We start from the raw sequence: 27,335 nt of genomic DNA, 5'->3' as shown, positions 1-27,335 counted from the left end.
GGTACCAGGCACCGCTTCATGCCCTGCACGGCACCCAAGCGTGGCTGGAGCTGCGTGACCCGTTCTGGGGGACGCTGCCCTTCCCTGCCAAGGCCTTCCTGTACCTTTCCTGAGAGCAACCCCACTGGCAGGAGTGGGAGAGGGCTACACTGCCAGCTCACATTCCTCAAGGCACACAAACATCTCCTGGCAGAACCAGCCCAAACCAAGGTCTGGCTGACTGCTGTTTGCATTTGCCACTGGATTTCACTTCAGCAGTTACAGGCCAACTGTAATCTTCCCAGTGCTCCAAACACACAAGCCCAGCTCCTTCCAGGCCCATCAGTTAAAAAAGACCCAAAACACATAACAATGTCCTCAGAACTCACTCAAGCCTCACATATTTTTGTGCTGATACTCTTTCCAGCAGAGGATTTAAAAGCAATTGTGTGTCCAGGTTATTAAAACCCATGACAGCACGTTACTGGCTAAGCCTGGGCATGGTATGTGCATAAACATACGCTTCCACTGCTGCCTCCTGCTCTGTTTTTGGTCCTTCTAGGCCTGCCCAACATTAGAAAGTGCAAACACCCCGCCAAAAGCTCCATAAACAGAGGAGGGTGGTTTATCAGCCACACTTTAAACTGGTTCATCCAGCTCTGCTTCACTCTGCTTGGAGGACTGCAGAATGAAGCAGCAACTTCGTGGGCACTTTCAGGTGTAGGACATAAGCACCTGAGCACCTGACTTCACTCTCCAGTGCAATCAGCAGTGCAATCTTCCCTTTCTAATTGTTCTTCAACGCTGCAGAAACTGTCACAAAAAGCAGAAGTGCAGTGCTGGTCCTGCTGACCACAGCAGCTCCCCATTTTGCAGCAAACCTGGCTTCTTTCTGCCCCTTTCATTGCTGATGCTCAGAATGAGTGCAAACACAGGGCACCCAAAAGCACTCACCCCCCCAAAGCAAGGGTGAGTAACAATCTGAACAGTTCCTGGACTCTCCAGGATGGCAACGTGCTTCACGACCCCTCAGCAACACCACTGCTCATCAAAGGCTCTTGTATTGCACCCATCCACCACCCTTCTGCACTGCTGCATGGAGCTGCATTGGGTTCAACAGTGGCCTGAGCTCTGCAAAGCCATTTCTTGTCCTCTGACCATTCCTAGGGGAAGCTCCAGCCTACAGTTAGCTATAGCTATTATGAAGACAACTTACCCCTCAAAGAGGGGGAGAAAACCCACAGAGATAGGAAGTAATTTGCTCCACTTTGTTCCATTTTCCCCCTAGCAAGGGAGGCTGGTTTGGAAAGCATGTTTTAGGCAAGGACCTATGGGCAGCTGGGCCCTGGGGAAGGTAAGGTGAAGTCCTGTTCTGGAAAGGCTCCCCAAGCCTTTGCTATTAAGTGAAACGTTTTCATTGCAGAAGGAGGCCTGTGCTGAAGGAGTCACATAACCTCAAAGGGAGCCAGGAGATGCCCCAGGGAGCACAGCACCGTGCTTACCGTCCCCCTCATCCACCACGGCTCGGATGACCATGGGGAACACGCCACGATCCAAGTCAAAGTTCAGCTGAGGGAAGAAAATTAGATGAGGTTAGACAATTCACACCAGGCTTGTCTGAAGAGAACGCCCAGGACAGCACTAACATCAGAGGAACCAAGGCCCTGATGGACCTTCTGAGGGGCCCCCAGTCCCCGGTCTCAAAAGGACACGACAGTGCAGAAGGATTTAAAACACAGACAGCGAGTGTCCAAGGGAGACAACCAGAGTAACTACAACATGCACACACTGACATGGCACTGAACACAGCCCAGCAAAGCAAAGCAGAGGATCTCCATTTGGATTTCACATGGTGTTTAATTCTCACTAGCTCATACACCCTGAAAGTCTCTCGAGTGATTTGTGGCAGGACAAGCTTCTCAAAACACAATCTAGTGGCACAGTTTTGCTTGTGCCTGGAGGACATCTGGTTGTGCCACAGCAGGATGCAGTGTGCTCCCTACACCCCAAAAGAAACTCTCACCCCTGTATGAAGTTCTTGAAGACATAGAGAAAAGCCTGTCAGACTGCAAGCTCACACAGCACTCGAAGGAAACACCAGACTGATGTCCCTGTTGTGGCAACCTATGAAATCCAGGTCCTCGACCTTCTAATCGGTGGGAGTGGAAACTGAAGATCTCACAAGGGCAAGGAAAACAGACTCGACTCCTTCCCTGGCCCTGCACTTGCCTGAAGCACTCCAAAGCCCCACATCACCTCACAAACACAAGAAAAATGCAGCTTAACACTGTCCTGTGGCAGGAACAGAAGTGGCTCAGAGACTGGATTTCTGGTGGGTTGTGTCAATTACTGACGGGTTCTTTTGTCTCATCTCTTGCCAAGACAGAGAAAGATCCATGGTGCTCTGGGTGGTCTGTTTGCAGTTTTCCAGTGAGAACTGAGACCCAGGTGGAGTGCTGCAGTGCTGCCATGCAAGCAGAGCCGTGGGGGCTTCTCTCACTTTTCCACAGCCCCAACATCATTTGCAGCATGCTCCTCTCCAGCCAGTCCCTCAAAGGATAAACCATCAAGACAGCCATTGGCATTGGCACGAATGGCAACCCAAGCCAACCGGCTGGAGGGAAGGTGACCATGAGCCTTAACAGAGCTGAAAGTGGCTCCTCCTCAAAGGATTACAACCTAAACGCTCGTCCTGGAACGAGTGATGGCTGTATGCTGGGATCATCCAGGCAGCCACCAGCCAAGCCCATTAGCCACGTGGCTGTGCCTCTGCCAAGAGCTGCAGGCACATGCTTCCAACTGCAACAGCTCCCCAGCCTTCCACGGGAGGTGCAGGGGGAAAAGGGAACTGCAGGTCTGCTGCTCTTCTGGCCACAGTGCATGCTCCTTGCATGGGCCGCATGCCTTTGGGGCTACGCAGCTGCAGCACTTTCTAGAGCAACTCTTAGCTATGTAACAAGGCTTTACATACACAGAGGGTGTGCTGGAAGACCTGGCTAGTCTTCAAACTTGAGGGGTATTGATCTTCATCCCTGTATGATGGCTTTACCTTTTATTCCTCCTTTAAGCTACCAGAATCTCTTGTCCTTCCAAAACAGCGGAGTAACAGAGCAAACACAAACAAATCCCCTGTAAGCTCTCAGTGTTTGTTACAGGAGACTCACTGAGCCACTGTTTTCCCAGCTGGCATTTTTGCAGCCATTACAGCGTGCCACAGAGGGAAACCTCCTCCAGGACAATTGATTAAAATTGCTGAAAGAAGCTTATGTTTTCCCTTTGCTTCCTGCTCTGATTTATTACTGCAGGACAGCAGCTGCTGTTTGTCCATCTGAAGGGAACGTCCCATCACAGCACCGGGGGTGCTTCACAATACAAACTTCTGCATTCTCAAACAAAAGGCCACTTTAAGGGTCCCTTTCACACCCATTTTTAGGCACCTGAAAACAACTGTCTCAACACAAGCCAGGCACTGTAACTTGCAAGCAAACCAGTCTATTACAAAGGCTAAGTAAACTTTTATAAAGCTTTCCACATTACCAACCCAGCATAACATCATTTCCCTTTCTGTGGGCCAGCCAAGAGCTACAGCAGACACAACGAGTCCACTGAGCAAAAACATGAGGCAAATCTGGGTGTTTTGGACCACGCCAGTGACAAAGCTGGAAGGCAGTCTGCAGCATGCAATTGTACACAGCTGAGTGGGAACGCTCTGCCAGCTGTCTCTGAGAAAAGGGCTGCATGTCAGTGGCCAGTTAGGGAGATTCAGCCATATGTGGCTCACTGGGACCGATGTGGACACAGAGCTGAAAGGGCAGAAGAAACTCTTCTGAATCACAGTGCTCGTTCTGCACTTTCTCCACAACCAGAGCTCCCAGTAACAGCAGTGAGAAAAGAGGAGGCAGCAGAGGATGCAGCAGAACAAAGCAAGGAGAGCTAGCAGCTTGCTGTTCTGCAGCACCCCTCCCTTTAAGCCACCAAAGGAACACGACTTTAGTACTTGAGTTAAAACCTTGCTGCGGGGAATAAAAGTAAGACTTAAGCTTCTCAGTTCTTTCAGGGGAACGGGATGTGAGCTCCTCGCTTCCAGCTCTCTCAGATGACAGAAGGGATTGAAAAGCAGCTCTTCCAGGCTTTTATAGGCTGAACTTGTGAAATCAGACATTGGCAGAGAAGCCAAGACATCAGGAGACCAGACTCTGCAGGCTGTTGGTAACCACCATGGCATTTGTAAAGGCACGGGACTGATCTTGGTTAGAACTGTAACCTCAAGACAATAGCTATTCAGTCTTTTCACATCCATGAAACATGACCCTTTTCCCTTCTTTCTTTCCCTCTATTTTAATTAGGAAGAGCTATTAGTTTATTAGGAAGAGGGTTCACATACACAATACTCTTACACCAGCCTGAGTCAGGCAGTGGATACTGTGCCAGTGCTGACCTGGGAGAGGGGTCCACACCAACAAATACTTTTAGCAGGAGCCACAAACCGAGTCCTCTGTGTCAGAAATCCCTTAGGGCAATTCTGCATAGAACAGGGCAAAGACCAAGGCCTCCCTGCCCCATGGCAGGGGAAGCTCCTGGGCCAAAGCACAGAGGCTCAAACTGAGTTACTGCCTGGGTTGGAGTTTTGCAGAGATACCAGAATTAATGGGGCTCCACAGATCCTGTTATGGAGGAAAAGCCACAGAGCTTAATTGCAGCTGAGCCCTCGTCTGTTTGCAGTTAGGAGCTAAGCTCAAAGGAGGAAGGTATTCCCTTATTCAGCATTAATGCACCAGTGTGAATCTGCCTCAGAAGAGAGTATCCCCCCAACACTGTACTGCTGCAGTTAGTAATGCAGGATGTGGCCCTTAAACAGCACAGGACTCTTGTGGAGCCGTGGTCTCCAAGCTATTTCCACTGTTCATCCCACCCATAAAGCACTTTGAGCACACCTTCCCCATACATGTATGTTTACAAGATATACACATGTGCTACTGGAGTCCCTTCTGTGCCTCACTTTGGAGACCACTGTTGTAGAAAACCTGCCAAAAAAAGCAAGAGCAAAACCCTTCCAAAACAAGAAATCCCCACAGACACCTGGTCCCACAAGCTCTTTGGCTGGCAGGGAGAGGAGGGCTGAGGAGGAGCAGGTTCCTCCAGGAAGGGCCCCAGTGCCAGTCTCTGCAGTCCCTCCCACCACAGATGCTGACCAGTCATCTCCAAAGTTGCTTCTCTTTCAGTTTCTTTCCCATTTGCCTGATCTACCTGACAAGTGCTCACACAGTGCTTGTACCTGCTCCTCCCAGGGCCCCATTTGCCTCACACCCACAAAACATGCCATGGCAGCTGGGAGGGGGTGTCTGCCAGCCACAATTGCATGGCACTAAATGGGGTCCCATGCTTCTGAGACAACAGGGTTGTGCAAAGAAGGAGACACTGAGAAGAGACTCACCTCGTCATCCTTCCAGTCTGAGAAATCAATCTTGAAGGAGGGCAGAGAGAACTGCTGGCTTACCCCTCTCTTGTAGTGAACCGTTTCTGACTGCAGAGAGGGATTCTTTGTGCTGTATCTGTAGAAAGGGGGGGAAGAAAACTTGCTGTAATAAATGATTGCAGAGTGCCAGCTCCCAGTCATTCACACCTGCCTGCCTTTCAGGAATCACAAGTGGCAGCTCCAGGAGGCAGAGCTGGCAGGGGCTGGCAGCATTCAGTGGCGACACAAAAAGGGAAGGGAAAGGCCAAAGCAAGAAGGTGAGCACAGGGTGAAAGCAGAGCACACAGGCACGGTCTGATTGGGTTCATACTGCACCTGCTTGGAAACACTGGCTGTCAGAGGAGTACAGTGGGGTGCAACAGCCTGGCAAAGGCTGGCAAAGGCCAGGGCCTAGGCAACACTGGCTTTCGGCCCAGCACACAGCCTTGTTTTCTGCAGGAAGCCCAGGAAGAACAAGCAATGATCTTACAGTGGCAACACACAACCCATCACGCACTGAAAGCTCTCCCAGGCCTCCGTGGGACAGCTCTGCAGTGAGAAATGTGCTTGGCTCACCATCATCCTGGTGAGCAAGAGCCATTCCCATTCACTCCTGTGTTCTTCACGTGCTTCCCCAGAGGGCCACCAACACCACCAGACAGACACCAACCAGTCCTTCACACTGGCCACCTAGAGAAGAGTCCCAGTTCTTCCACTGAACTGCCAGCATGGCCAGGCTGGGATGACCCCGCCCAGCATGGGACCAGAGCCCACCCAGAGCTGTCTGCCCTGAGGAAGATGCTTCACTGCCCACTGTCAGCCCCTGCAGACAGTGATTGACAGGGAGCTTCACTGACACAACAGGATCCAGGAGTTTGCACCCCTCCTGAGCTGATGTGCACAGCCTCTAGCTACACCAGTTCTGGCACAGGAGAGGAGGCAGTGAACTGCAAAGCAGGGTGGGAACATCTGAAGCAGTTTTTGCCACCGAAGCCTTTGTTGCTGAGCCACCAACCGTGTGCTCAGAGCACACTGACAAACTGAAGTGAGAGATCCCTTGCCCAAGAGGCTCACACTGCAGAGACAAGCACCTCCCTGGCACAGGGACGAGGCAGGTCTAGCTCCAGCTCCACAGGACAGACTTTACCAGTCGGCCATGGTGCTGTGATGTTATCCTCTCTGCACGCTGACCATCACTGCCTGGGCAGAGCAACAGGCTGGACAACTCCCTTCCAGGGGGGTGAAGCGAAGGAGAGGGTATGTCTGGACCTTAACACTCAGCTTTAAGTGACTCTGTGGAAGCCTTACACTCAAGAGCTACAGCTCTGTCAGCCCACTGACCCAGCAGCCTGCAGACACAGCTGCCCTCGAGGCTCAGGCCTGAACCCAAACACAGTGATTAGGGTGCGTTTGCAGCTGAAGATACAAAATCCTGCATTCCAGAAGATGATATTTATTAACCCCTCTCAAACCCAAGGAGGAAAAACCAGGCTCCCCCCTGGCATGAACTGCTGCCTTTCTCTGGAAAGCTGCTGCAGTCCCTGCCCCCTCTGGGGATCCAGAAGGTTCCCCGAGTGCCACGAGACCCATGTTCAATTCCAGAAGGCCATGCACTCTGCTCTTCCTGCACAGGCAGGTGCATTAGGCTAATTTTGACAATACCCTGCCCTCAGAGACTGTTCTGTACTGTGCTGAAACGGTGCTGCTTTAGGAGAAGGCCTCACCCCATCCTTTGCATTTCAAGCACGGTGTGGGAGAGACCAGAGTGACGGGTCTTTTATGTGTGAGTTACAGAGCGAGCAATTGAGTGAAGTTTTATTTACTGAGTTGTCAAGCACAATGAATAGAACAAGCCTGTATCTGGCTCCCTTTGTGGCACTTTCAAAGCTTCCCAGCTCTGCAGAGAGGCACAATTCTCCCTCTACAGCTGGGAAAGCAGGGGATGGAAGAGTGACTTATCTAAGGTGACAGCAAGTCAGGAACCTACTGGATATAAAGCGTAGAGGAGAGAGTGGAGGTCAGAGACTGCCTGGGTGACATGCACCACAGCAGTGCTGGGGAAGGGATGACAACATGCTGCTGCTGAGTGCCAGGAAGGTCAGAGAACCTGCACTTACAGCACCAGAAGCCCAAACCAGTCTACAACAGAAAAACACCGTTCCAAGCAGGACAGGGTAGAACAACAGTGGCACAGACTCACTGCTCTCACTGCCCCTGAGAAAACAAATAACCCAGGCACACACATTTTCTTGTTGAGCTGAAGAGCATGGCAAAAAATACCAAGGAGGCTTCCCCAAGTGAACCAAGTGAGCTTTATGCCTTGCACTGTGTGACTGCCAGCAGCAAAACCCAGGTCAGACGTGGATGTGAACAGCCAGAGGGTGCTGGAGATCTCCAGCGCCGTGGCTGCCGAGCACAGCGAGCCTGGGCACCTCCCTGGGAGCATTGCCCACCCCACAGTGCCAGGGATCAACCACCTGCGTGCACAGCAGCCACCACACGAGTGCACACTCCTCGTGGCACACAGGAGGACAACCTGGCAAGCTGTTACAAAGCAGGTGTCCTGCATGTCAGTGTCTCAGTGGTCTCCACCCATCCCCAGCCCTTCTGCTTGGCACCTGCTGTATCCGTAAGGTCTTCTATTCCCTGCCTATGCTGCTGTGGGCTTACAGCAAACAACAGTAACAGTGGAGCAAGTCTGTAGAGCCATGGGGATGTGTTACAGAAAGAGGGAACGTGTATTGAGCATAAGGGAGAGCAGAGAAGCAACGTGCTGTGTCTCCCTGTGTGAAGGCTGAGATGTAGACTTCTTCACCGCTGTGTTCCTCAGGGTCAGCTCTGCCTGCCACTGGCGCTGCCCTGGACAATCAGAAGCCAGTTCCTGTTACCACAAGCACATGGACCCTGACCAAGGAGCACCAAGTGAGGTTCCCAGCCAGCCTGCCTCAGAGGTACCCAGAGCCCTGTCCAGACCCCACTCCTCAGAGAAAAGCAGGATGCATGTAGCAATGTTGCCTCAAGGTACCATTTCTGACTAGTAACAGCTGAGAGACAGTCTGTGCTTTGAGGAGCCTGTGGACAAAATAAGAGTCTTCCTTCTTTAGCAGCAGCTAGGCACGTTGCATGGCAATTTGCAGTGAACCAAGGACGAGGCAGAGTTACACCAGAGCTTTAGAGGGTACTCAGAAGCTCATTCCTCCACTGCTGCAGGCTGTGACTGCCTGACAGGCTCCATGTCCTCTGAAAGCTGAGGAGGAAGGAGCCAGTCACGTTCTGATGGTGTTCGAAGCGGACAAGAGTTGATGTGGAGCAAGCATGCTGGCCTTCCTCTCTCCCCTATCCACACTCTCCTTTCGTTTTGGGGCAGGATCAGCTTTCAGAGAACAGGGGAGTTGAACAAGTGTCCTAACTCAGAGCGATTTTTACTGATAAAAGAAACACTACCAGAACACAAGGCAGCCATGAGCACAAGTCTCAGTCACACTCAGGCAAGGTCCAGCCCAGACAGGCTCCCACACAGAGCCTGGAGGTTCACCAGGTGCCAAGGTGCTGCACTGCAGTTCCTGCCAGTCTTCTCCTCCCCTCCTGCTTCCTCCCAGGACTGAGTTTCCACTGCAGGCCAGGAGGAAACAGGCACATTGCCAGGCAGGCTGAACCCCTGCTGCCCATGGCCCGCCCCAGCTCCCTCCGCCGCTGGAGTCAGAGCGGGGCTGCAGAGCTGGCAGCTCACACAACAGCCACACCGAGAGGCACAAAGGCCACCACTCTCAAAGACAGAGGGTTTGTCTGCTCCCTGAAATCCACAGAATTCAGCTGTCCAGCCTGTGACCTTGGCACACCTCAGTGTTCCCTTGGGGACTGGGGTCTGCCTGGATCACGGCAGGCTTGGGCTACAGAGGCAACAAACAGCCCTCGCCTCTGCCTCCTGCACACAGGGAAGAGCTCTCTGCACAGAGAACTCGTATTAATCACTGCAGTCCACAGCCAAAAGCAGCAAGAGCACCTTTCAAAGGGACAGAGGAATATCTGAGTGCCTCTGCCTCTCCCGTGGCAGCTTTTGGGAAAACAGCCATGTGTCGAGCTCCAACCCACTCCAGTTGGATCCCCTTTGGTGAGCCACCCATTCCCCCCTCCCCACGCAGACAGAATGTGTCACAGTGTCACATCCACCCTCAGCCTGACAGACTGCAGTAGGATGTTTGCACTGAGGGTAGCAGGATGTCTGCAAAACAAACAAGGAAAGGAGAGTTTGCCTTAAAACCCGACAGTCCCGTCCAGTGCAGCCCTTTGTGCACCAGCAACACAAACAGCACGGCCTGGAGAAGCTCACAGACTGCACAGCTACCCTGACCCATTTTGTGTTTTCTCTTTGTAACAAGGAAACAGAGCTTGGCAACACCACTGGGATACAGAAGAGAATCTTTTCTGTCCAAAGAGGAAGATCTTTTTAATAAGAACAGGCTGCAAAACTCAAACCTCTCATGTCACAGTTATCATCAGCTCCTGATCTGCCTGGATTGCTCGTGTCTTTGGAGCCGGCTGCTTAAAGTGTTTCCAGCTACAGGGCTGGATTGACTTCTTCCCCTGAGGAAATAACCGCTGCTCTCATGTTTTAACTACACAGTCCTTCCTGCTAGTCAGCAGGATACCTACAGCTGGAAAAGTCCCAGGGGCCCTCTGAGAACAAGCTCAGAGTGAGCACAGCAAGGCTTTCACCACAAAACAAAGGATGCATTCGTCAAGCACACACCACATGAGACCATGAACATCTCTGCAGCCTGCTCCAAAACACATGCCTGTCTCCTAAACCAGAGACATCTAAGGTACAAACACTACTGCAGAACACAGGCTACAAAGTGGGAGCCCCTGGACTACTCTCCAGGAGCTGCTGAGTTCTGCCAGCCCTGCAGTGGAAGTGAGATGCACAGTACCCTCAGAGGATCCTCTGATGGGAGATTCCACGCTCATGGGCAGTTGCTGACGAGCAGCTGATGTTCAGCTCACACACCTACAAGTTCGTGCCTCCTACACGTGAGGGCAGGGACTCTCATGCCCTCTAGGCAGGACCCATCCTGCTCACCCTTCACCTTTTGGCCAGAATAGCCGAACCCTGCCTTGCTGCACGTGCAGATTGCTCCTAGCACAGGCAGAGAGCTGCCTCTCCAGCTGGCTAGTCTTAGAATCCAGTTAGCATCACAGATGCTGACAGCAAATTCCTCTTTGTAGGGTATTTCTGAAGCTGACAGGTACTGCTGTGCCTTGGTGACACTGAGCCATACCAGGCTTGTCCTCACTGGTGAGCAGTCGAGCCACTGTGATGGTTTCCCCAAGCAGGGTATTCCCTGCTTTCCACCCAGCTGATGGGAGACTGGAGCCAAAGGAAAGGACAAACTGAGAAATATCACCTTCCAAGCCAGTCAGATAACAGACTAGCTCCCCAAGAGTACACCCAGCACTAAGCAAAGATGAGAGTGTGTCCCTGGGGAAGATGCTGTGTTAAAGCTCACTGTGGGGCACTGCCACAGCAAACACAAGCACAGCACAAGAGTTTGCCAGTTTCCATAACCAAAGAATATGGCCACAGCCAGAAGGAAAAAAATCCCCAAACTACCAGGGGTCTTGAGCTGTTCAGAGGTAGGTCACCACCAATCCCATGCCATTAAAGAGACTCTACAGACACAGGCAGATCTGGCCCATTACCCTTGGGGTAAGGCACCAGCTGGTCCTCCGAGAACCAATGTGTTTTACTCTTCAGAGTGGCTTCACCACAAAGTAACTGGGCAAAAAATATTCATGTGAGAGCAGCAGTCCTCTCTAGATTGAAACTAATTCTCATTTCACCCAAGAGGCTTCTACAGAAACCTGCACTAGCACTAGGAAGTGCTGGGGGCCTCGCCCTGGGCACGGGGCTGCAGAAGTGAAGTCACTGCCACAACCACCAGCAGCCACACACTCACCTTCTCCAGACTTTACTGGCCAGCTGTGATGATGCAGCTCCCTGGGAAACTCCACACTTTGTCAGCTGAGGGCAAAAACCAGGCAGCAGTTCCCAAGGTCTTGGCTGGGAAATAATATAGCTGAGGATATCTCCCAGCACCATAACCTGAAAGTCTGCAGGATGCTGCTTTGAGCCAGGTCAGAGCAGGCAACACATACTGATAAAGCCACCAGCTTCAGGAGGAAGCTTCCTGGCTTGCAGTAAGGCAGCCCTTTGGTCACAGAGACCAGCTAATCCTGAAGGCAGGCCCATGGCACACAGAGCCTCGTGGCTCTGGGGTGAGCAGAGGCTCCACAAGCACCAACATCTCTGCTGGGGAGAGCCACCTTCCCTCTGTTCCCCCCAAACTGTATGAACACAACATTCCTAGCAGGAGTTTCACAGGAGCAGGAGGGCTGATACCATCAGGATCAGTGGCTGTTCTGGCAGAGAAGCAAGAATAACTTGTTTAGCACTTCTAAGGAGCCATGCTGCAGGCTGGGGACTAGGAGAACATTTCTGCTTTTGACAAGGGTCCAGAGAGTTTCTCCCATTTCAGAGATGAGCATCAGGAGAGTGCAAAAAGCAGTGGTTTGTTTTAAACAGCATCTTCTTCCCAATCAAGTGCTAGACACAGCAACAGAAACAGGTCCTGAATGTACACAGAGTGCAGCTTTTGCACAGGGCTGTTCCTTTAATGCAGCTGTTAGTAACAAAAGACATTGAGAAAAAGGGCAGAGCAGCAGCCCAGGCAGGGGAAGCTGCATTCCTCTTCCTGCACTACAAATGCACCCAGAGCTCCACTCAGAGCTCAGCCAGAGCTCACCCAGAGCTCCAAGAATGCAGCTCAGATGTTTTTTTTCCCCACTAGAATTTGAGAAGAATAAATCAAAGTAATTCTAGCACTGCCCTTTCAGAACTGCTTTGCAAAGCTGGAATCAGAGCTTCAAAGGTTTTTTACTAGCAGCCAGCAAATTCAGAGAAGCAGAGATGCCTACTTCAGACAGCTGCACTAGCCCCAAGTTGAGCTTCATGAGCCGCTTCCACATGGAAAAATAGCCTGGGCTGAATTAAAGCAGCTTATAAAGCCTGCATTTGTATCTCACTTCCCCCAGCCCTTATTACCTACACATTTGCATGAAATCAGGATCACACCTTCCAAGAGATTCCCTGGCTTGTGGTGCAGCCCCCTAAACCCTGCACTTACACAGCACTGACTGTCCAAGAGCTCCAGAGCAGAGACAGACAGTTCATCACAACTATGGAGGAAACTGATACATGATTTATGAAATGAAGGGCCAGCAGTGGAAGGAGGAGCTGGATCTGAGGGAATCTGAGGGCTCTGACTTTTGACATAGAGCTTTGGTGTGCTGCAGCCACCCAGCACATTCCATCAGCAAGGCAGTGACTGCTGACTGCTGATGCTGGTTTCATGCAGAGGCAGGGTGGGTTCATGATCAGAAGCTTCTCCTCCACCTGCACAGAGCCCCATCTCTCAGTGCACCATGGACAGGGTGGACTAAAACTTCATGGTTTTCAAACAAGTGTTTTTCCTTGAGGCTGGCAGTTGAGTTCACTTTCTCTGCCTAGGAGCTGCTCAAACTAAATTGAAAAGGTAATTAGGTAGTTCATGTTTGCTGCATAATCTTTAAAGGACAGACAACAGCACTGCTGACAGTCACTGGCACCAGATCTCAGTAAAACTTGTTCTTAAGTGAACCAGAAACTGTGTTTTTCTCTTCCAACCAACCGACAGAGTTCTGAGAGCCACCAGTTACACAAGGCTGAGAGCACACTCTGCCCAGAGTTAGTTACATTCAGTATCCATAATAATTCCATTAAGCAGTTATTACTTGAGGCACAGTTTGACAAGGGAATCTCTTAAGAGTCCAACAGAGACCAGTGTAAGCAGCCAGTTTAAGCACACTGCTCGAGTGGTGCAGCGCCACTTCCAACACAGCCCAGGCAAAGAAAAGTGCCTGTTACTTCTAGAATATCTTTCTCTTTTTTTGTTGCCATTTTGACCTAAGAAAATGCAAAACCAGGAGTCTGAAAAAGTATATTTTAAACTAATTGCACTGTGGTTACAGACTTCAGCTCGTTGTGAGACGTCGCACAGAGCCTGAAGCTCAGCCCCAGCTGTAAAGGCAGATATTCCACTGGTACCTGACCAGTGACAAACCAGTTCCCCTCCCAGGTAAAACAACAAGTGAATATGCAAAATGAGACTGAAATGGAGGTTTAAGCTGTGAGTTCCTCTCCTTTCCTCCACACAGGACGGTTTCTCCACACCCGAAAAACAAACCAAAAAGGGAACAAGATAAGACATTGGCTACGTGGAAGGGGGAAGTGGAAGTAATATTCAAAGCTGTCAGGAGATATAAAGCAAAGCACAAAAATAAGATATTCCTCTCTCCACCATCCTTTGCAGCAACTGCCCTGGGGCATGATTAACACGAGATGTTTGACAAGCCCATCATCTGAGAGCTCCTCCACACACCCACAGGCCCAGGACTTACACTGCCATGCCACCAACAAACTCTTCTGTAGCCTGGCAGTAGATTGTGATGGCAACACGGGCATCTGCATCAAATGTGAACTCCAGGCTGTACAGGACTTTCTGCTTCCCATTCTCTTCTGTAGGACTGTCAACATCATCTTTATACCTGAAAGACAATGCCAGAGGATTAGAATGTGTAGTTATGAGACAGCATCAAGATCACTCTGGAAATCAGGACGAGTACTCCAGTCTAGGTGTTCTGGGCAGTCAAGGCACCTGGGGCTTTCACATGAGGCTTCCCAGGAGACTTCCATCCTTTCCTCTGAGGAACCATGATCTGACTGAAGTTATTAAAGTGAATTGTGATGTGGAGGGATCTCACCCAGTCTTACAGTGCCAGGACAAGAACGTTAACTCTTGAATGTAAAATCCTTAGGAGAAGAAACATTCTCTTTCCTTTCAAATCTTCACATTAGGTTCAGTATTGGGGCTAAAGAAATCCTGCACGGGCCTGAGAAGGCTAAAGCCCAATTCTTTTAATTGTGCAAAGGAAATGGTTCATGACAGGCAAAAGCCAAGGTTTCTGTAACAGAACTCCAGCAGCTCAACCAAATGTACCTCCAGTATCACATAGAAGATGATATTCAGGTCAGAAAGCATCCAAATATAGGAACTTCAAATACCTTTAAATGTACATGTCACCAACCAAAGCTTCGATGCTGCTCGTGTCTGAAGCTTGCACACGCTTATTGTATGAACACAATCAACTGCACAACAGATGCATGGTGAGCAATACCACAGTGAGCTTAGAAGCTATTTCAGTCAACAAACAGGTGAGTCACAACTTGGCTATGGGCTACTGCACAGCTGGATCCCACTGGGTGATCACCACTGACTGTGTCCCCACTGCTGGTAAAAACAGGTAACAAACCTGGTGAAGGAGGGGGATGTGAAGCAAGCTCCATGGCAGCAAGCTATGGCCATGGATGAGCAGTGAGTTATGGTGTGCCAGGAGTGGCCAGGGAGCCCAGCTGATCCTGGAACAAGCAGTCAGCACCACACACCATGAGACATCCCCTGCCTCGAACTGCAAAGTGCAAAGCAGGTTCTCATGGGTAAGTTCTAGCCCTGCTGTACTCCTGTGACTGAGGTGGCAGCTCCTGCCCTGGGCAGGAGTGGGGAATGCAGCAGGTTGCCTTCAAGGTGTTCAACACTGCAACACAACTGGACGTGCCACCACGTGCCAGTCTCGCTTTGTCTATCAGAGTTCCCCTCACTGCCAGAACACCTGGCTCAAAGCCAAGCAGCTCAGCTACTCCAGAAAAGCTGGGCACCACCTCTGACTTCACAGCGTCAATCATCCTCTCCCTTCATTAAACAGCCTCGATCAATATGTTGCACTGTTGAAAACAGTCAGAAATGGACAGGGTAATAGCTCCAGAATTGAATCCAAACATTGTGTGGGGAAGCCTTGTTCACTGAGTTCACAGAGCTGCAGGGGCTCATCCAGGGCTGCTGCCACGGCTGCTACCTCACCCCACACTGAACAAGAATGAAGGGTTCAGCTTCAGCAATTTAATAAAGAAGGTGCAAAATAATCTGTATGAGCAGTATGATCAAAGGCCTAACACACACTTGCACTAATGAAACCCTGGTCAATCACTACAGCATACCCTTGCATTGCTCTCTGAAGGACGCAGAGAGCTCCAAATGAGACTCTTGCCAGAGGTTCACCTAGGTCACAACTGCAAGTCAAGCTAGAATACACCCAGTGTGCTAGTACAGAACAGATAAATCCCAACAACTGAGAGTCTGACCATCTGCAGCAGCCTGGATACAACATGCAGTATAGAGCAAGATGGTATTTTCACACATGCTATTTGCATTCAAAGAATAAAGTCACAGCACGTGAAGGCTGTCAAGCTGAAACACCCTAGCCAAGGGAGCAGGGAAGGCTGTCAAGCTGAAACACCCTAGCCAAGGGAGCAGATTTGTCTAGAAAACACAGTGGCAGCATCAACATTTGTGCTGGACTGACACAGGAGCACAGAGGGCACCAGTCCACTCACAGGTGTTGTGTGTGTCCAAGGAGGCAGCAGCACAAGCTTCTGCTAATTGTCTCTTTCTGCACCGCCCTTGGGTGACCCAAAGCTGGCAGCAGAGGATCCAGGCTGTGATACACTTGCCACTTCTTACAGAAGCAGCAGGGTGAGGAAAAGCAGCATCCCTTCCAGACAAACACCCATGAAGGTTACCTCATAGCCCCATGCTCACTGCACACAGAAGTAGGTACGAGAACAGAGATGTCGGGCACATACAAGAGGAACAGACTGACAACACAGATCTAGGCACCACTGACCACCCTGAGTCACAAGCTGAGACCTGGGGCTGTGGGCAGATCACACAAAAGCCACACATCATTAGTAAAACCCACTGCCTGCTCTGTCTTCTCAGCTAAGTCACACAAAGCATAGGGGTTCCCAGACCACGCTCCTGCTCCCACCTTGATCTCTGCACCTCCCTGTCAGCGCTCACAACGTGCTTCTATCCTTCCAGAAAGAAAGGGGGTTAAACCGTGACGAGAATAGACTTGTTGCCCTGGGAAACCACTGAGAGGCCACTACGAGCTGCAGTGCCTGGAGAGAAGGCTTCTGGAGAATGCATCTGCTGGGAAGTAGGAGAGTCAGAGCCCTGCCTGCCTGGAACAGCCTCACTGGAGCAGGGGCAAGGCATCCATGCCTAAATGGCAACAGCTGCAGCGAGGCTGCCAACACACCTTCCTGTTGCAACGTGCCTGGTGCTGGAGGTTGAGGAAATTGTCTGCACACAGCAAGCAGTTCAGGTGAGAAAAGACTATGTAAGCAACTGTGCCAGCTTGTAGCTGGGCCAGGGAATGAGCAAAGGCACAAAATAAGCACTACTTTGGTGCCTATTCTGAGAGGCAGAGGCATCCCATGTCCCACTTCACAGTGCAGGAACAGTGGTGTGTAACTTTGGGGCAGTAACGAGACAAAGCCACACATTTTACAGTCCTTCCTTCTTTGCAAAGGACGTGGCACAAGGAGGTGGTTCAGGGGTGCTTCAGGTGGTTCAAGCGCTCCCCTGTCCCCACCTGCACCTGCAGTTCACAGTGCACATTTAGTCAAGCCCTACAGTCCGTGCTGATGTGAGGTGGCCACAGCTGCATGCACAAGTTTGGAAAGCAGTGCCTCTGCGAGCTGTGCCCTTCGGCCATGCACACGAGCTAAATCACACAGCCCTCAATCACCTGCACAGAGCAGTAGAGACTGACCCCCTCTGAGCACAAAGACATGATCCAACCTTATGATGAAAAAGGCAAAGCAGGATGACCAAGGGAGCTGAGGCCACCTGGTCTGACATCGCTGACATCTGGATAAAACAAGGGACAAGCTGGAATTTTTGCTTTTCTGTTGAAGAATTAAAAGATAAAAATATAATTAAGAGCAGCCACGACAATTTTCTAGAAACAGGTGGAGCCAAACCCAGTTTGATCCTTTGAGGAGATGAAAAGGTTCCATCAACAACTTAGTAGACAGGCAGGACAAAAGCTGGGTGTTGCTTGACGTGGTATGGTGAGGTATGCATCACAACAGTGCTAGAGCAGGAGTTAAAGGAACTAACATCTCTGCCAGTATTGACTTTCACGAGGGGAGATCAGCATCAAATGGAGGCTTTCCTGTCTGGGGGTTCTACAGAGATCTGTATCCAGTGTAACACTATCCAGGGCTGCAGAGCAGGGAATCCCAGCACCCTCACCATCAGCATCACCAGCCCCACAGTGGGTCAAACAGCTCCAAGGATCAAGGTCAGCCCTGCTGTGCTAGAGAGGGAAGAGAAGGGATTGATTTCCCTTCACTCACAGCAACTCACCTGTCTCCCCTCAGTCCCTGTCATCTACCTCCCTCTCAGGCCCATATCCAAAATGCTCAGTGGTCTCACTGCTCTGCAGATATTGCTGCTGCTGCAGACAGATTCCCAAACCACCTACAGCTGCCAATTCCCTCAGCACTTTTGTTTCACAATGCTATCCAAAGCCCAAAGCCCATGCTGAAGCACAGAGGCTGGCCCAGGATGCAACTCTTCCATGAAACATGGTGCCTCATGGGTTGATCTTCCTCCTGCAGCTGCAAGTGCTTTCAAGGTAGAACAGCCTGTCAGGTACTTCAGCTCTGAAATAAAGCTTCCAGTCCAGAGAGAGGGACCAACAAGAGGGACTAAAACATACATAACACAGCCCTTTTCTGTTAGTGGTTGACAGCAAAACTCCTGCTGCACTTCTGTGAGGTTCAGAGCCTCATCCTGCCAGAAATGAAGCACTCACACAAGGTGCCAAAGACTTAGGACATTAACACCAACACCCACAGGCTTATTGCTTCTCTCCAAAGCTGCTGTAAGTACTCAGGATATGGCAAAGCTCAGAACTGTGTCTGGTCAGAGTCAGCCAGGACAACCAGGGTGGACATTCCCTCCTATTCCTCCATAAAGCCCTGTACTCCAAATTACAGATCAACACCTTCTTCATGGGTGAACAATGAATTTTCAATTAAATACAAAGCAAAACAGAAAGCTTGTGAGGATTTTACCATCAGAACCTACTTTACACCCAGACACTCAGCTCAGTGTCACTTTATTTGGTGGAGGAGGTGGTAAATTAAACCTAACTCGTTTTGGAAACAACTTGCAAGCCTCAACCACTGGTTGCAAATAAGCCAAGCTGGAGAGGGCACAAAGTGTCTGTACATGCACACAGGGAGAAAGCACAAGCCCCTAGTCCAGAACGGCAGAAAAGCATGAGACAGAATGTGCCCTTGAGGACTGGCAACTAGAGACCTCATTTTGGGTCTATGTCAGTACAAAACTGAATAGAGCAATGCTGGCAGTGGTGGTGTCAGCACCAACACAGCAGCAGCAGCCTGGGAGAGCTCTCAAGGCAGAGAAAGATCTGATAGTGACAGGAATTAGACAGATGCAAACCTAGACTTTGTCAAGGTCCACAGACACTACATTTCTGATAGCCCAGAGCTGCAACTCTGCTTGGCAGGACAGGACACACAACCACAGAATGACAGAACTGTAGGTACCAAACCCCACCAACTCCTCCACTCACAGCAAAGCCACTTCCCATTGGGCTTCTGAGAGGTGTTACACTGTTCACAACAAGTGCAAGGAGGACAAAACACCCTTTCCACAGCAAGTGTGGGAGGGAAGCCAGACTTCCTAGAGGAGTACTTCACCCTTTAGCTGAAAAAGCCAGAGAGCACCCAGAGCAGTTTACCAATGGTTACTTTTTCACAAGTTCTTCCCTCTTTTCCTGTTCAATCAGTTTTGAAATCACAGGTATTGCTCATTTAAAAGAAAACACAAGACAACCCAAACAAAAGCCCTCCAGCCTTCAGTTTCCACATGAAAACAAACAGGGTTTTGTGTGGTTATGACTCAAATTACTCACGTTACGCCGCGCTCTCAGAACCACCTTGGCTGAGAGCTGAAGCTGGCCCCCTGCCAGTACTCCAGCCCTGTGCCTGAAACACACAATTCAGAGCAACTCGAGGATCTTTGAGAAGTGCTCTGCCTGGACAACTGCCCAGTGCCTCAGCCCAAAACAAAGCACCGTGTGCTGGGCCCCTGTACTTGAGCCATCTGCTTGCAAGAGGGCAGCCGCAGGCGAGGCGTTAGCTCTGGTGTTTCATCCAGCTGGTGCTGGGTTAGATTTCAGCATAGGGCATGAAGGCTAACAGACCTCCATCATTACCCAGACCTCCTTCCCCTGTGTATGGGACACAAGCCATCTAAATGAACGTATCACACTAGAATCAAATCTTATCTTGGCAGCAGGAGAAACCCGAGGAAGTTTCTCTCAATAGCAATCAGCCTTCCTGGTCTGTGACGGAATCAGCTGCTTTCTGGCCTCTCCTTGCACAAGAACGCAGGAGGGAATCTGTCTGTAGGGTTTATTGACCTGACTGATATCTTCTGTGCATGCTAATGATTTTATGGTTTTGTTTACCACTCTAGTCTGTGCTGCAGAGACAGATATCATCGCTGGTCCTATCTGGAAACACGGATTGCTCAAGCGAGGGGTAAGGAGCGTAGAAACCACCTCAGAGTTCTGGTCACAAGGGAACACAGAAACCTCTGGACAGATGTAGCAACAAGGATCTGGAATTCAGCTATTTCTCCAAAACCTTATCAAACACAGCTTAGCTCTGATGGCAGGTGGCTGGGTTGAGTCAGATGAAGGTAACAGCCGTACCTGACGAGTCGGAGGGAGTCCTTGCGGATGTTCACCAGACTTCTCAGTGTCTTCACTGGCTCATGTGGAGCTGGAGTCACGTAGGGAAACTGGAACAAAGAGGCAGATAATTCTCCTGTTATTGTACTATAAAAGGTAGCAGCATGTTCCCTGGCATACAATTCACCCAAACCAAGGAACACCTCCCTTTAAGGGCACTCAGCACAACAGCCACAAGGAACAGCACCAGAGAGTTCTGCTCACAGAGAAATGAAGCGTGCTGCAGGGTGAAAATCCTGCCCTGGCCCAGAACAGCTCGTATCAGGAGCACACACTTTAAGAAAGGGCAATTTCACAAGCTCTTTATCCACACCTGGATTCTCAGTCTGGAAAGCCTTGCTCTCATAAGCTTTCATTTCCACTAAAGAAACCACATCCAGCTCAAGCAGAAGCAATGCAGCTCTCTCCCAGCACCTTGACTGCTAATGAGCAGGTCAAAGCTCTGCCTCACTGCCAGAAACGCTTTTAATCCTGACACAATGGGGCAAATGTTCTGGAAAAGAAAGAGACAGGGATAGGGGGGCTCATTCTGTTCTACAGTGAGCAGACCTCCTCTTACAGATTGTCCTTTAACTAAAGATGATGCTACTTCACACCGTAATTCCGCTTACTGAATCCTCAGCAGTGAGAAACGCAAAGGAAATTGCTTACTGTGGTGACCACAGGCTGTGCAGCTACAGACCTGCCTGCTGGATCTCCCACCTGCTTGGTGAAGTTCAAAGCTGAAACATCCACTCACACAGCTGCCAAGATGGATAGGTGCTCAGACTGGAGACACAGCCATGCTCCAAGTCAGGGCAACAGCACGACACAGAGGTACAGAGTTAGAGAACTGGCCTTCAGGCAGATTACTCTGAATGTATCCAGCAACTGTGCCACTGTGCAGCCCCCTTAGAGTCGGGGTCCTTCAAACACACATCTACTAGGTGCTCTGCGGTGTTGTAGAGGGAGTGACTGACGTGGAGCACAAGTACCAGGGATTGCCAAGATACTTGTTCCCTTAGCAATGAGGAGTCTGCTCAACAGGCAGCCAAATGCTGCTACAAAGCAGTTCCAGGACACAACCCTTCAGCTTTGTCCCCTCAAGCCACAGCAGTGTATTGGTGGGGCAACAGCCAGAGCCTGAGGGAAAATGTGTTTCCTGTCCGACCCCAGAATGCCAGAACACGCCGTGTCCCACAGCCACAGGCAGCAGAGAACTCAGAGGGCAGCAGCAACGACTCTCCTTGCACCCCAGCTGCTCAGTGCTGTGGCTGGCAGCACCGCTCTACACAGAGTAGCCCAGACTTCAGTTACTCCAAAGTGAGCTCTTGGTCCATGTCCAGAAAGCAGTTTTGCTGCTCTGTGCTCAAGCAGTTTTTTCCTTGAAGATTAGTCAGAGCTGCCAAGGGCATTAACTTCACATAGGCAAACTATATACCACAACAGCTTCCCTTCTCTTAAACCCATCTGGCAAACATCCCACTGTGTTAACAGCATTCTCACCCACTCCCCTCTGAAGAAACGATGAAATTCAGTGCCAGGATGTCTGCAAGGAAACCCAGGCTGAGACATGCAGGCACTTTAACTCCACAAGGTTAGTCTCTACAGCCACAGGCACATGGGATGTTTAGCTAACAGCTGCATCTTCTGCTTTTGCTGGAGCCCTGTGCAGCTGCAAGTCACAGAGCAAAGGAGAAGCAGTTGGCTTTTAACCACTGTCCTGCATGAGCCCTGCAAGCAGACATGGCACAGGGTACGTGCTGAGCACCCTCACACCTGCAGAGCACTGTTACATCCAGACCAACTCCCATTTAAAGTCACTCCTTAATTCTGTTGCTCATTTGACTTTCTGTTTGAACAAGGGCTTTCTAGGTTCTCCCTTGCCCTACCCTCCAGAGTCCTGTTAACTAATTGTGGTTCCAAGATGACCAATGGCACAGCTCAAGGACATCTCAGAAAGTGCTTGTCACTGGGCCAGTTCAAACATTGACTCATCTGGCCTCAGTTTCCTCCCATCTGTAAGTCAGGGGTGATACTGAACTGCCTCTGAGCACTACAAGCATGAATTAACTCAGTCCTCAGTTTTCTGGAGAACCACAGCATCCATTTTTAATGTTCATGTTTCGAAGCTGCAGAAACAACTAGGAAAACAACTGGCAAAGCAGGCAGCTCTTCTCCCTTTCTTCTTCAGTACCCTGAAAACATCTCCAAATGGCTCCTACTCTGCTACCTCTTTTTAAGCAGTGCTGAGATGCAAGAGAATCCCAAAACACTTGCATAAACCTCCTACCTGTCCCTCACAGCAGTGCTACCCCCCGCTCACAACAAAAGAACAAGCCAATCATTTGAGCAGGCAGCTCACAAAACACCTGTGAGCCCTGGAGCACCTCCGTGTTCCAACTGGGAGAACCGAAGGAGAGACTGAGCAGCCCACCTAGGTTACAAAGCAAACAAAAATGACCAAATATCAAGATCTGTCTTTACAGGGGGGTCAGCACACATTGAACACTGCCTGGAATCCACCCAACATGCCCAAGGGCACTGCAAAGTTCAGGCTCTGAGACTGTATCTGCCTCCCAACCTTCTCTCTGCAGCACGTTTTACACTCGCTCAGGGAGGCAATCAGAATTATTCCCCAAATCTGTGCTCCTGAGCCCCCGTCCTCCTTCCCCCACTACTGCTTCCTTCTGCCTGAAGTGAAAATAAGGCTAAAAGGTGAATACTGCTTCTTAGAAAAACTCTGCTTGCATGTCAACAGCCATGGCAGGCAGCGAGCTGGCACGTGGGTGGGGGAACGCTCCTGCACCTCAGGCTGGAATGACACTCCCCAAGTAGCAAAGGTCTCACAGGTCCCTGCTAGTCTCCTTTAGAAGCCCTACACAAGATTTTGCAAAACAGGCAGAAAACAGAAGGGTGAAACACACAGCACATAGGAACTTGCCTGAACAGGTCTGTTCCCGAGGAAGTTTAGATCCATGTTCTCGCCAAAAAGGTAGCCCTCGGGGTGAGGGGTGTCAAACTTCTCGCCTCCCATAAAGAAATGACTGGCAAAGTAGTTTCCTAGAAAAAAAACAACCACAAGGGAATAAAAAAGCCCTCTAAGTGAGTGCTTCCCAGAGAACAGCTGGTCTGTGCAGTTCTTAGTTCTCACGTATAAAAGAGCACAGGACATAGGATACACTTGCTAGTGCGCTCCTTCCCTGCACCGCTGACAGCCGCTGCCAACAGCAGAAGCAGGGGGAAAAACAGAGAGTAAATCACCAGAGAGAATGCCATTTTAATTTGCTTTCCACAGAAAGGACGGGGAGCAGCAAGAGTCATCTCTTTCCAATATTGCTTAGTTCTGATGAACTGTCTTTTCTCTACCTTCCAAGTGTGAAGCTCAGTCCCACAAACACCATCGACCTGCTCAGAGGGGGACGAGGCTTCCTCCCAAGGCAAAGCCCTGCACAGGCAGAGGGGCTCCCATTGGGCAAGGTTTGCCTTCCCTCCCCTCTCTCTTTTGCTCCCATATCCCAGGGCAAGGACCACACAAACCCCTTCCTGTGAATGCTATGCACCTTCATGCTGAATCTAATAACACTGACAGCTCCAAATGCAGAAACATAGATGTCTGGAGGAGATAAACCCTGGGACTGACCAAACTGAGCTTCAGCTCTGAAAGCTTCACCACAGACTTGGTTTATTCATCTTTAATGAGATGCACTACGGTGCAAGCGTCAGCAAAGTGTGCCCAAGGTCACTGGCATTTGGACTAACTGCAAAGTCAACCGATGGATGAGAGCACGACAAACGTGGCTCCCTCCTAGAAACACCTGAGGACACGCTCTTGAGGATGAACTTCAGCGAGATGCAGGGTCAAAGAAGTGAGTATCAGGAGAGAACGAAAACAAACGGCTCGCCGTGAGCCACCTCCCTCGAAGTTTCAGTGGGATTTGTTCGTGCAGGTGAGGAAAGGACCGAGCCAGAGGCACGTTGGCTTCCCCGGGAGAGACGCACGGACGGCAGAACACGTGGTTTCAGACACGTTGTTCTGGAAGCGGTAACTCACCGTCTGAAGGGTCACGGACGCGTTCGGGAAGGATCTGCAGGCCCTGCAGCTACGAGCACGCACGGTCTGCTCGGCAATGGGAGGCTTTCATCAATGGCTCTGTTCTTTCCATTAAGGCTTTTTTTCCTTTATGCTTCATGAAAAGCTCCTCTTACTCTGCACAGATGGGAGTGCTTTCGTGACGATGGCAGTGCTCAGCTATCGCTGAGCTCAGCACGAGCACCCAGATGTTTCTATTATAGAAACACATCCATCCTTCCAGATACAACAGCCTCAGCACAGGCCCAGAATCTACCCAGAACCTGTCCTGAAGAGTCAGCATCACAAAACACAGGTGGTCCAAGGGACAGGCAACCTTTTCCCATTCCTCTCAGAAGCAACAAACTAAAAAGCTCACGTGTATATAACCTCCAAGCACAGCCAGGGTGACACAGCCTCTCCCCCCGAGATACACTGCTGTGGTTTACGCTTATCCCAAGGTTCAGAAGAGCATGGTGAACTCTGGGGTTTAGAACAGATTTCACACTTCACACGGGTCAAGCAGGACTGTGGTTTGCAGCACTCTGTCCGATGAACTGTGAAGACCAGGCTGGTGCAGAATGTCTCAACACAGCACTCGTGAGCTGGGAGGGGGGTCAGGCAGCTCCCTCCTATCCTGTGACCCAGACTTCCCGGGGCTCGACTCAGCCCAGCAAACTTGCATTCCACTGAATCACAGCAGAGCTCTTTTGTGGAAGAAGTTCTGCATGCCCTGTGCAGAGGAGGCAGAGCCCCAGCAGTGCAGGGAGCCAGTTGGCTGGGAGAGCATGGCCAGGCAGCCTCTCCTGCACCTCAGGAAGAGAAGGTCTCTGTCACACAGCTGGAACAACACTGAGCACCTCCCAGGCTGCCTTTGCTACACCAAGAACTACTTTGGTGATTTTAAACAAATGGTTGGGGTTTCTCACAATACACACTACCTCCTGCAACACAGCAGCACGGGTCTAACTGGAAACCACAGCTTCCACATTCGGATTGAAGGCTCCCTTCATCTTCCTGCCAAGTCACCTCCTGCAAGGTGAAGGACATTTGGGGGTTCTTTTTTGCCAGAGGCACTTCCTCCACGAGCAAATAAGAAATGTAGTCAGTGCCAGTCACAAAGAGCATGTGGAACATCACTTTAAGGAGCTCAGAGGGGCATAACACTGGTGAGCAGAACACCCCTGGGCTCTGCCAGTGCTGCCACAGACACGCAAGCCACCGTGTATCCAGCAAACTAATAGCCAAGGATGGCATTGAACCCTCCTCACTAACTTACAACACAGTTTTCAGCAGCCAAAAAAAGATAACTCTATTGTTAGCTTTCAGAAACCAGTTGCTAGAACACCACATTGAGCTCAGAGCTCTCGAGGCAAGACCAGAGTTAAGCATTACTCCCTCTCAACCACTGGCACAAGCAACTCGGAGCTTGCCCAGGTCTGAGGGGGGGGAAAATGCTTTAAGGAAGCACTTCTGCAAATATCACAGCAAGGACTAAAAGAACAAAGAAAACTGAAGGAGGGAAGAATGAGGTAACCAGTTTTCCAGTCACTGTGACATCCACACATCTAGCACAAGACTGACAGGATTTTCAGTGTCTCTAAAAGGCTTGTACGTGATTTCTAGGCATTAAAATCCTGCTGCAGCTCCACCTCTAAGTTCCAACTCCATTACAAAGACAGCTTTAGGATTTTAGCCAGACTACCCTGCCTCTCAAACCCTGTTCCCATACGTCCCCCCAGCCTATAAAACAACCTTGACCTGCCTTACACAGGTGTTGCAAAGCCAGCTTTACACGGAGCTCTGCAGCTGGAGACACAAGGGGGATGAGAAGCACCTTCCTCTTTGGCAGGAAAGAAAAAACAAAGCAAAAAATCCTTGGACTAACCCTCCACAGAACTGCTACCAAAAGAAATCCCCCAGGAAAGTGCAGTGACGTGCTTAGGAGGGAGGAATCACACAAACTAACACGGGTGGCAGATGAGAAGAATGCCAGGGCAAAGCAAAAGTGAGGCTTTACTTCCCAGAGCAAAGCAACACAAAACGTAAGAGAGCATTTGATGAAGAGAACACGAAGGGGTGACACTGCCAAGGGAGGTGAGGTACAAGCAGTGACTGGAAGAGAAACTGTGGCGCTGGAAACCTTTGCAGTGGGTGGGGAAACACCACTGGGACAACCCAAAACAGACAAGTTGGACTCATTAGTTTGTCCCACACAAAACCAAACTGAAACTCAAAAGCATCAAGTGCCACCCAACGACCCAACGTTTAGTCCAACGTGGTGCCAGGGTTTATGGCCGTGGGAGCACCAGTGTGAAGTCCCAGCCCGCTCCTGCCACAGTCACATCACCCTAACCCAGCACCCTGACCATGCCAAGCCACACAGCCGTGATGCACGAGCGGCACAGCTCCCTGCCACGGCCAGGAGCACAGAGCCAACACCACCACTGCAGCCCCACTGGAACAGGGGCTGTATCCTGCAGTGCCATTAACACCCAGCAGTTAGTGGCGAGCAGCCACGGTGGCCAGCTGCTAGAGTTAACGCTGAAGCCATAAGAAATTGAGTCCTTTTTAATTAGTCCGCGAGACACTCAGCACCACAGCGTGCTGAGGGATGGACTGGCAGCACAGACCACCTCACCTTCATAGAAACACAGAATGGTAGGGGCTGGAAGGGACCTGTAAGGGTCATCTGGTCCAATCCCCCTGCTCAGCCAGGTCCAACTAGATCAGGTCACTTCCCCACTGCCCATCCCTCCTGGGCCACCAAAAGCGATCCCATGTCAGATGGGAAAGCAGCTCTGAGCTGCATTAAATACAGTCAGCAACAAAGGAGCAGCAAAAGCAACTGCTGCTGAGTGTTCCAGCCTGGCTCTCGGGCACAGCTGGGGGAAGGCAGAAGGCAATGCTCCAGCCAGCAGTGGGGACTGGTGGCCATCCCCAGCAGAGCTGGGCTGGAGCTCCCACACAACTGCAGCAGCAGCACAGACAACCAGACAACTGCTCCGCTTTGCAGAGCCTGTGAGGAGCAAAAGCTGTGTGTGAGGTACAGGGATGCAT

At 50.6% G+C, this 27,335-nt stretch overlaps 1 protein-coding gene across 7 annotated transcripts in view; it reads right to left on the bottom strand.

Moving 5' to 3' along the window:
• The window catches only part of MGRN1 (mahogunin ring finger 1), a 53,531-nt gene that overhangs the window by 17,223 nt on the left and 8,973 nt on the right, over positions 1–27,335 (bottom strand). For all 7 annotated transcript variants that reach the window (XM_061992835.1, XM_061992836.1, XM_061992832.1 and 4 more), the window contains exons 2-6: positions 23,148–23,266; positions 20,186–20,274; positions 13,931–14,077; positions 5,414–5,531; positions 1,482–1,548 (exon numbers count right to left, since the gene is read on the bottom strand). In XM_061992835.1, coding sequence (XP_061848819.1) covers positions 1,482–1,548; positions 5,414–5,531; positions 13,931–14,077; positions 20,186–20,274; positions 23,148–23,240 — 514 coding nt within the window. In that variant the 5' untranslated portion in view covers positions 23,241–23,266. The remainder of the gene's footprint in view (positions 1–1,481; positions 1,549–5,413; positions 5,532–13,930; positions 14,078–20,185; positions 20,275–23,147; positions 23,267–27,335) is intronic.

The sequence above is a fragment of the Colius striatus genome, chromosome 3 (assembly GCF_028858725.1).
Source record: "Colius striatus isolate bColStr4 chromosome 3, bColStr4.1.hap1, whole genome shotgun sequence".
Lineage (NCBI taxonomy): Eukaryota > Metazoa > Chordata > Aves > Coliiformes > Coliidae > Colius > Colius striatus.
Note: the sequence above shows the minus strand (reverse complement) of the source record. Positions and strands in the feature narration are given on the sequence as shown.